Raw genomic sequence first — 8,345 nt, forward strand, 5'->3', positions numbered from 1 at the left:
GTGCTGTAGCTTCCAGGAGCTCTGCTGCTTTTCTGCCCCCATCCTCGCCCCTTCCCCCCACCCGCTGCGCCACATCTCAGTTTCCTTCTGTTCTGAGCCCCCATTTCTCCATTTCCCATGCCTCCACTTCCCGGAGGTCATCTGTCAGGCCAGCATGCTGATCCCCTTGACTTCTGGGGGGCAGTGGGGTAAGTGCTAAGTCCTGGGCTGCTTCCTTTACAGGTCACCCCATCCCACCCCACCTCACCCACCCCCACCCCCCAAGAGATGAGTGATGCCCAAGATCCTGCCACAATCCCTGCGGTTGGCACCCAGGTGAAGCTGAGGGGCTGGAGCCGTCAAGGGGAGGGGGGTGAGTCTTTCCATTTCCGCCGGCATGAGGAGTTCCAGGCCTTCCTCAGCCTTCTGGGTGAGTCCACTTGGGGGCTGGCACGGCAGGGGCCGTGGGGACCAAGCGTGAACAGGTATGGGAGGTGGGATCTCAGCTTGCCCGTGCAATCACCTGCAGCCTCTGTCCCTTCTCTTCTCAGGTGGCCCCAGTTTGGCAGGTGGGGAGTGTCATGTCAGAAAGTGGGTTCAGGGGAGGCTTGGGCTTTGGAACGACTACTGCCCCTCTTATCTTGTGTGTGTTGGGGTGGTAACCCCAGTCCACCGTTTCTCCTCTCTACCCCCAGAGCACAGTTTCCTCCAGGATTTCCTCTCCAAAGATCCCTGTTTCCAGATTTCAGATAAGGTGAGAGGGCACAGTGGGGGCAGAGGCCAGCCTCGCTTGGGGAAGATTGAATTAGTGGGGCTCCGGTGCTGCTAATTCGTTGGGTCCTCTGGTCTGGTGGAGGGAGCGCCTCCCTTCTAACCCTTCTCTTTGCAGGCCCCTCCCCACCATTTTACCCCAGAGTTTTTAGCCCCACCAGAACTTCCTTGGGTGCAGAAGGGGCTGGCGCAGCCCCTCCCCACCCAGTGCCTCACTCTAACTCTCCCCATTTCTGTGTCTGCAGTATCTCCTGGCCATGGTGCTGGTCTACTTCCGGCGCGCCAACCTGCAGCTCAGCGAGTACACCCACAGCAATCTGTTCCTGGCACTGTGAGTGGCCTGGGCGTGTGATGGGGACCCTGACTCGGAGTGGCAGGGTGGGGCAGGGCAGATGCTTACAGCCTGTGTTCCCTGCCCCCTGCCTCTGTGGCCAGGTACCTTGCAAATGACATGGAGGAAGACCTGGAGGACCCCAAAAGCGTGATTTTTCTGTGGGCCCTGGGCCAAGATTGGCATCATCGAGTGTCAGACTTCCTGTGTCAGAGGGACAAGCTATGGGCACGGATGGGCTTCAGGGCCGTGGTGAGACGCCAGAGCTGCGAGGAGGTGAGGTCCCACCAGCACCCTGGGGTGGGGGAAAGAGGCTGGACCTCCCACCTCCCATTTATCATCCACTCTTCTCATGCCAGGTCATGGCCAAGGAGCCGACCCATTGGGCCTGGACTCGGGAGAGGCATCCCCACCACGGCAGGGCTCAGAGGAGCTACCCAAAGGCCCAGATCCCCCTCCCCCGGGGCCCCGGCCTCTCGCCACCCCACTGTCCCCTGTGTGGCTTGCCCCCTTGCCACAGCCACCGCTGCCACCACCCCTGCCCCTTGCCTGTCATATCCAAGTGCCCTTCCCAAAACCCTGAGCGGCACCGCCCTCCCTCCCAAGCTTGTCTCTCAGTGGCTGGAGACTCCTGGAGTGGGGCCTTCCTCATTGTCCTGCCCACCCAGCTGCAACTGGAGCCAGGCACCTACACCCTCCACAGTGAGTAGGGTACAGTAGGGGGAGGTGAGAGGGGCTGGGGGGCAGGTGTGGGGCCAGCAGAATGGGAAGGAGGGGCCTGGGGTCCAGCACACCTGGGCATGTGTCCAGCCCTGCCATCTCCTAGCCGCCTGGGCTTGGCAAGCTTCCTCTGAGCCTCTCTCCATCCTTCCTCCCCCAGTCTTCTCAAAGCTGCTGCCGTGCCCTCGGCGCTGACACTCACAGGGTGAAGAACAGCCTGTCTGCTCGCCGGCTGACCCAGTGCTCTACTGGCTGGGGCCCCTCCGGCCTCCTGTCTACTTGGCCTCAGGCTGGCAGGGCTGCCCATGCCCCCTGCCCCTTCCTCCCAACCTGCAACTTGTACGCACTCTGACCTGACTCCTCAAATAAATTCACGTCCACAGGACACCAACTGTGCTTAGGCCCTAGTCTGGGTCCCTGACCCAGGGTGGGGGTAGGGAGGGAGCTACCGGGAGAGGGGCATCTGCCAGGTTTAGGTACCAGTGGTTGGAGACCCATGAGCACAGGTCCTGTACTAGCTCCTCTCCTCCCATTCATGACCAGTCATCCTGAGCCTGTTTCCCCTTTTTAACATCCATGTGGATGGTGAGATCCACACAGTGCAGATGGGACTAAATGAGATGAGGTATATGCAGTCCTTAGAAGAGGGTCTGGAACCTACTGGACAAAAAAATGCTCAGAAGGAAAACGGCTCCGTTGTCAGTCTAGAAATGCCTGCAGGGTCAGGTCTATTTAGGGATGAGCCTTGGTCCTTGCTCTGGGCGGCAATCGAATATAATGTAATTATTATAATACAAGACCCCCTCTCCCTTCCCCAAAGTAAGTTTGTTAATTGGGGAGCAGGGAAGACTCACCCGAGGAGCTGGCATTTGAACGGGGCCTTGAACAATGTCAGGTTTGTCCGTGCTCGGGTGGTGGTGTTGGGGTGCTGGTGGTGAGGAACAGTGTTCTTGGAAAGACAGTCCAGAGTAGTGATTAAGACTTGGTCTCTGGTGCCAGACAGCTTAAGTTCAAAGTCCAGGTTTATGTGTGACTTTAGCCTGTTATTTAATCTCCTCTACTGCCTCATCTGTAAAATGGGTATTACACTAAAAAGGGTGTCGGTTGAGATTTGAATGAGTTAATCCTAGAAGGGTTTAGAACTAGGTCTCAAGAGTAGAGCTCAAATGTGGGTGTTACCAGGAGAGGGAACTGCTGCCCGGAGAAAGGCTAGAGGGGCATGTACGTTTGGGGAGCGGCCGGAACACAAGACAGAGAAGTCTAAAGGGTCAGGTGGCAGAGGAATCTGGACGTGATTCCCCTGCCTCTCTATGAGTGGCTCCCAAGAAGTAAGGAGGTAAAGCCTGGAGACTGCGACCATTAGAAGCCATGACAAGGACTGTAAAGTATTTGTAAGAGTTTTTCAAATAGGTAATATATTCACACGTATGTTTTGAATTTTGCACCAAGTGTCACCTTCTACCCCTGACTCCCAGCCATCTGGTTCCCCTTCCTGGAAGCAATGAAAGTAATAATTCATGTCCTTCCAGAGAAAGAATCTGAATGTATATAACCAAATGTGGTATAATAAAAATATACATATTTGGTCTTTGTCCTTGGTTCCTGGCACAGAGCTCCTGAAACCCTTGGAATTTCCAGAGTTACAGGAGTGTCTTTTGTTTTTCATAATGAGCTCCTTTGGATCATACCTGAGTTTATGCTAATGAGGTTACTCAGGATGGGGGAAAACTGATCACCAGAAAAACTGATCTAGAGGGTGGGAACTTTCAGCTTCCCTACTTCCTCCAGGAGGGGCAGGGCACTGGAGATTTGGAGTTTGTGGGGAGGGTGGCTCCGCCTGCCCCCCCCCCATCTTGCCCTATGAATCTCTTCTATTTGGTTGCTCCTGAGTATCCTTTATAAGAAACTGTTAACAGTAGGTAAAGCACCTTCCTGAGTGCTGAGAGCGTTCTACTGAATTATCAGGCCTGAGGAGGGGTGTTGTGGGCATCCTCAAATTTGTAGTCGGCCAGACAGGAGCGTGGGTCACCTGGGCACTCCATTTATGGCTGGCATCTTGTGGAACTGAGCCCTTAACCCATGGGGTCTGCGCTAACTCTGGCAACTGGTGTCCGAATTGAATTGTAGGCACCTAGATGGTGTTGGAGAGTTGGTGTGGATCTGTCACATGTATTTGGTATCCGGGAAAAAAGCTATTTGGTGTGAGACGTGGTGTCAGAAAAAAGATACTACACCAAATATGCATATATGTCCCACCCCCATTTTTAAAACACTCCAGTGGGAGAATTCCATACATCCTACTGTGTATTTATCAACGTATTTTAAAGATGGTTCCTTGTCTGCACATTCCTTTTGACAGCTGTGTAGTATTCCTCTGTGTGGATGTACTATAATGTATCTTTTTTCCTATTGATTGGCATTTGTTTCCACACTTCTGCTTTTCCAAACAGTGCTATAGAGAGTCACTAAGACTTTGTAAGAACAGCATTATTCAAATGTGAAAAGGTATCTGTAGAGTGAATTCCTAGAAGAATTGTTCAGCCAAAGGTCAAGTCAAAATTGAAGGACTTTGCCAAATGTCCCTCTGTTGGGGCTATGCCTGTACTGACCTTCCCCCCCCAACCTCTAGCAGAGCATGTGAAGGCTGTTTTCCAGAACACTCACCAATCAGTGAGGTACCAGATTGTTTTATGTTTGCCAAACTGCTAAGTAGAAAATGGTGTCTTGGTGAAGGTTTAATTTGTATTTTTCTTTTGAGTGAGCTCAAGCATTGTTTCATATGTTTACGAGCTCTTTGTCTACTTTTTTGTGAACTGTCCTTGTCTTTGCCCATTTTGCCACTGTTTTTGGTACCTGACTCACATATAAGGAAAAGTAGCCTTTCAGGATGTAAATTGGAAGTATTTTCTTTGGTTTATCATTTTAACTTTGCTATGCAGATTTTTTAGTGTAGTAAAATAAATTTTTGTGGCTGCTGGGTTTTGTGTCATAGTTGAAAAGACCTTTTCCACACTGAGATGATTAAAAGACTGTCTCCCTTAGCTGCTGGCTGTATTTTTGTTTTCATTTTTTACATTTAAATCATGAGTTCATCTGGAATTTATCATATACAAAATTCCTGCCCATTTTCCTAATGCCTTTTAGTGAAAAACTCATCTTTTCTCAGCAGATTTGAATTGCTGCTCTTATACTAAATTTCTATATGCATTTGGATCTATTTCTAGGTTTTTCTATCTTTCATTGATCTTTGTGCATTAGTACCTCTCTTCATTACGTCTAATTATTATAGATTGGATTTAATATCTGGTAGGGTTAGTCTCCTGTCTTCAGGAGTCTCTTAGCTATTCTTTTTTTTTTTTAATTTATTTATTTTTGGTTGCATTGGGTCTTCGTTGCTGTGCACGGGCTTTCTCTAGTTGCGGTGTGCGGGCTTCTCATTGTGGTGGCTTCTCTTGTTGCGGAGCACGGGCTCTAGGCTCACGGCCTTTAGTAGTTGTGGCTTGCAGGCTCTAGAGCGCAGGCTCAGTAGTTGTGGCACACGGGCCCAGTTGCTCTGCGGCATGTGGGATCTTCCCGGATCAGGGCTCGAACCCATGTCCCCTGTATGGGCAGGTGGATTCTTAACCACTGTGCCACCAGGGAAGTCCCTCTTGGCTATTCTTGCTTGTTCAATTTTCCATATGAAGTTTAAATCAGCTTTTCTAGTCCCTCTTCCCCTCAAACAATCTGTTAGAATTTTTAAAAATCTGTTAGAATTTTTTATTTTTTTGGCCACACCACGCGGCATGCGGGATCTTAGTTCCCTGACCAGGGATGGAACCTGCGCTCCCTGCACTGGGAGCGCAGAGTCTTAACCACTGGATGGCCAGGGAAGTCCCTAGAATTGTTAATTTCGATAAATCTATAGATTACTTTAAGAACAGACATCTTTATGAAGCATCTTTGTGTCCAGAATGAAGTGTCTGTCCCCTGCCTCTACGTACTTCTTTCAGGTGGCACCGATGGCCAGTGACTCCCAAATCTGTACCTCTATTCTGAGGGCTAGTCCCACCCCCAGGCATCTCCCCTTGGATGGGGGTGGGTCCCAAAGGTACCTCCCAAACCTGATCCTCCAGTATCCCCTCCAGATTAGTGTCCCCCACACCATTAATCCACCCAGATTCCTCCCAATCAGTGGCTAAGTTCTATAGGTGTTTTCAACAGCTTTATTGAGGTATAGTTGACATACAATAAACTATGTATACTTAAAAGGTACATTTTTGTTTTGACATGTATACCGCCATGAAACCATTATCACAATCAAGGTAATGAACGTATCCATCACCCCAAAAAGTTTCCTCAAGCCCCTTTGTAATCTCTCCCTCCTGCCCTTTCCCACCTGCCGGCCCCTCCAGGCACCACTGACCTGCTTTCTGTCACTAAATGGCCATCCTTTTCCTCGAATTCTCATAGAAATGGAATTATATAGAATTCCATTATATTATATATATTCCATTATATATATATATATATATATACTTTGGTCTGGTTTCTTACACTCAGTATAATTATTCTGAGATTCATCCATTGTTGTTCCTTTTCATTACTGGGTAGTATTCTATTGTATATATACGCACCACAATTTGCTTATCCGTTCACAATTTGTTGATGAACATTTGGTTGTGTCGAGTTTTGGCTGTTACAATTAAAACTGCTATGAATATTCACACACAAGTCTTTGTGTGGACACACGCTTTTATTTCCCTTGGGTAAATGCCTAGGAGTGGAATGACTGGGTCGTGTCATAGGTGTGTACTTAACTTTATTTTTCTTTTTTTAAGATAGACTATTTTTTTAGAGCAGTTTTAAGTTTACAGAAAAACTGCTCAGAAAGGGTAGAGAATTCCCATATCCCTTTTCCCACCTGCGCACAGTTTCTCCTATTAACATTTTGCATTAGTGTGGTATATTTGTTACAATTGATGAACCAATATTGATACATTGTTATTAAAGTCCATAGTTTATTTTAGGGTTCACTCTTAGTGTTGTACATTCTATGGGTTTTGCATAATGTTATGTATCCACCACTACAGTATCACACAGAAGAGTTTCACTGCCCTACAAATGCCCTGTGCTCCCTTCCCCCACCTTCCCTGAAATCTTGGCCATCACTGATCTCTTTACTGTCTCTAGTTTTACCTTTTCCAGAATGTCATATAGTTGGAATCATACACTATATAGTTTTCTTATACTGGCTTCTTTTTTAAAAAAATTAATTTAATTAATTATTTATTTATTTTGGCTGCCTTGGGTCTTTGTTGCTGCGCGTGGGCTTTTCTCTGGTTGTGGCGAGCGGGGGCTACTCTTCGTTGTGGCGTGCGGACTTCTCATTGCGGTGGCTTCTCTTGTTGCAGAGCACGGGCTCTAGGCACCTGGGCTTCAGTAGTTGTGGCACGTGGGCTCAGTAGTTGTGGCTCGCGGGCTCTAGAGCACAGGCTCAGTAGTTGTGGCACACGGGCTTAACTGCTCCGCGGCATGTGGGATCTTCCCGGACCACGGCTTGAACCCGTGTCTCCTGCATTGGCAGGTGGATTCTTAACCACTGTGCAACCAGGGAAGCCCCTATACTGGCTTCTTTTACTTAGCAATATGCATTTAAGCTTCTGGCATCTTTCTGTAGCTTGCTAGGTTATTTCTGTTTATTGCTGAATATATGTTTAACTTTTAAAGAAACTACCAAACTGTTTAACAAAGTGGTGGTATTCTGAATTCCCACCAGCATCGTATGAGAGTTCCAACTCCTCCACATCCTTGTCAACACTTGGCATGGTCGGTCTTTTTAATTTTAGCCATTCCAGGTTTGCAGTGGTGGTCCTTCTAGTTGATTTAATTTGCACTTTACCAGTGAATGAGCATTTTTTCATGTGCTTATTTGCCATCCAATATCTTCTTCGGAAATGTCTATTCATATCTTTCAACCATTTTTATTGGATTATTTTTTTAAGTTGTAAAAGTTCTTTATATATTCTAAATACAAGTCCTTCATCAGATACACATATATATATTTGCAATTATTTCCTAGTCTGTGGCTTGTCTCTTCATTTTCATAATAGTGCCTTTTGAAAACAAAGTGTTTTATTTTGATAAAGTTCAACTTAATGTTTTTCTTTTATTGTTTCAGCTTTTTGTGTCATATTTAAGACATCTTTGCCAAGCCCAAGATTGCTAAGATTTTTCCTATGCTTTCTTCTAGAGGTTTTATAGTCCTAGAGTATATATTTAGGTGTATAATCCAGTTGGAGTTACATTTTGATATGGTGTATCCTAAATAGTTATCAAATCCATCTATTTCCCACTTGTGTCTACCACCTCCCTAGTTTGATCCACCCACTCCCAGGCATCCTTCTCCTTCATTTGTACAAATCTGAGCAGCCTTCTATGTAGAACAAAATCCATCTTCCATGGCTGACCCAGACCTGCCACAACTCTTCTCTCCCTTTCTCCCTCTGTGCTCAAGCAACACTAAGAATATTTCAGTTCCTCCATATGCCAAGGCAATTAATTC

General features: G+C 47.3%; 1 protein-coding gene across 1 annotated transcript; it reads left to right on the forward strand.

Moving 5' to 3' along the window:
- The first annotated feature begins 267 nt into the window (after positions 1-267).
- SPDYC (speedy/RINGO cell cycle regulator family member C) lies at positions 268-1,791 on the forward strand. The gene is made up of 5 exons (XM_065882465.1): positions 268-409; positions 675-733; positions 996-1,081; positions 1,186-1,357; positions 1,441-1,791. Exons 1-5 carry the CDS (start codon positions 268-270, stop codon positions 1,789-1,791), a joined length of 810 nt encoding a protein of 269 aa, XP_065738537.1.
- The last annotated feature ends 6,554 nt before the right edge of the window (positions 1,792-8,345 follow it).

This window comes from Phocoena phocoena, chromosome 8 (genome assembly GCF_963924675.1).
Source record: "Phocoena phocoena chromosome 8, mPhoPho1.1, whole genome shotgun sequence".
Lineage (NCBI taxonomy): Eukaryota > Metazoa > Chordata > Mammalia > Artiodactyla > Phocoenidae > Phocoena > Phocoena phocoena.

Bases quoted from the DNA above. Each gene is read 5' to 3' on its own strand.
- SPDYC (XM_065882465.1), top strand. From the start codon at position 268: ATGAGTGATGCCCAAGATCCTGCCACAATCCCTGCGGTTGGCACCCAG. The intron at 410-674 runs GTGAGTCCACTT...CTCTACCCCCAG, and splicing joins GGCCTTCCTCAGCCTTCTGG to AGCACAGTTTCCTCCAGGAT. The intron at 734-995 runs GTGAGAGGGCAC...CTGTGTCTGCAG, and splicing joins GTTTCCAGATTTCAGATAAG to TATCTCCTGGCCATGGTGCT.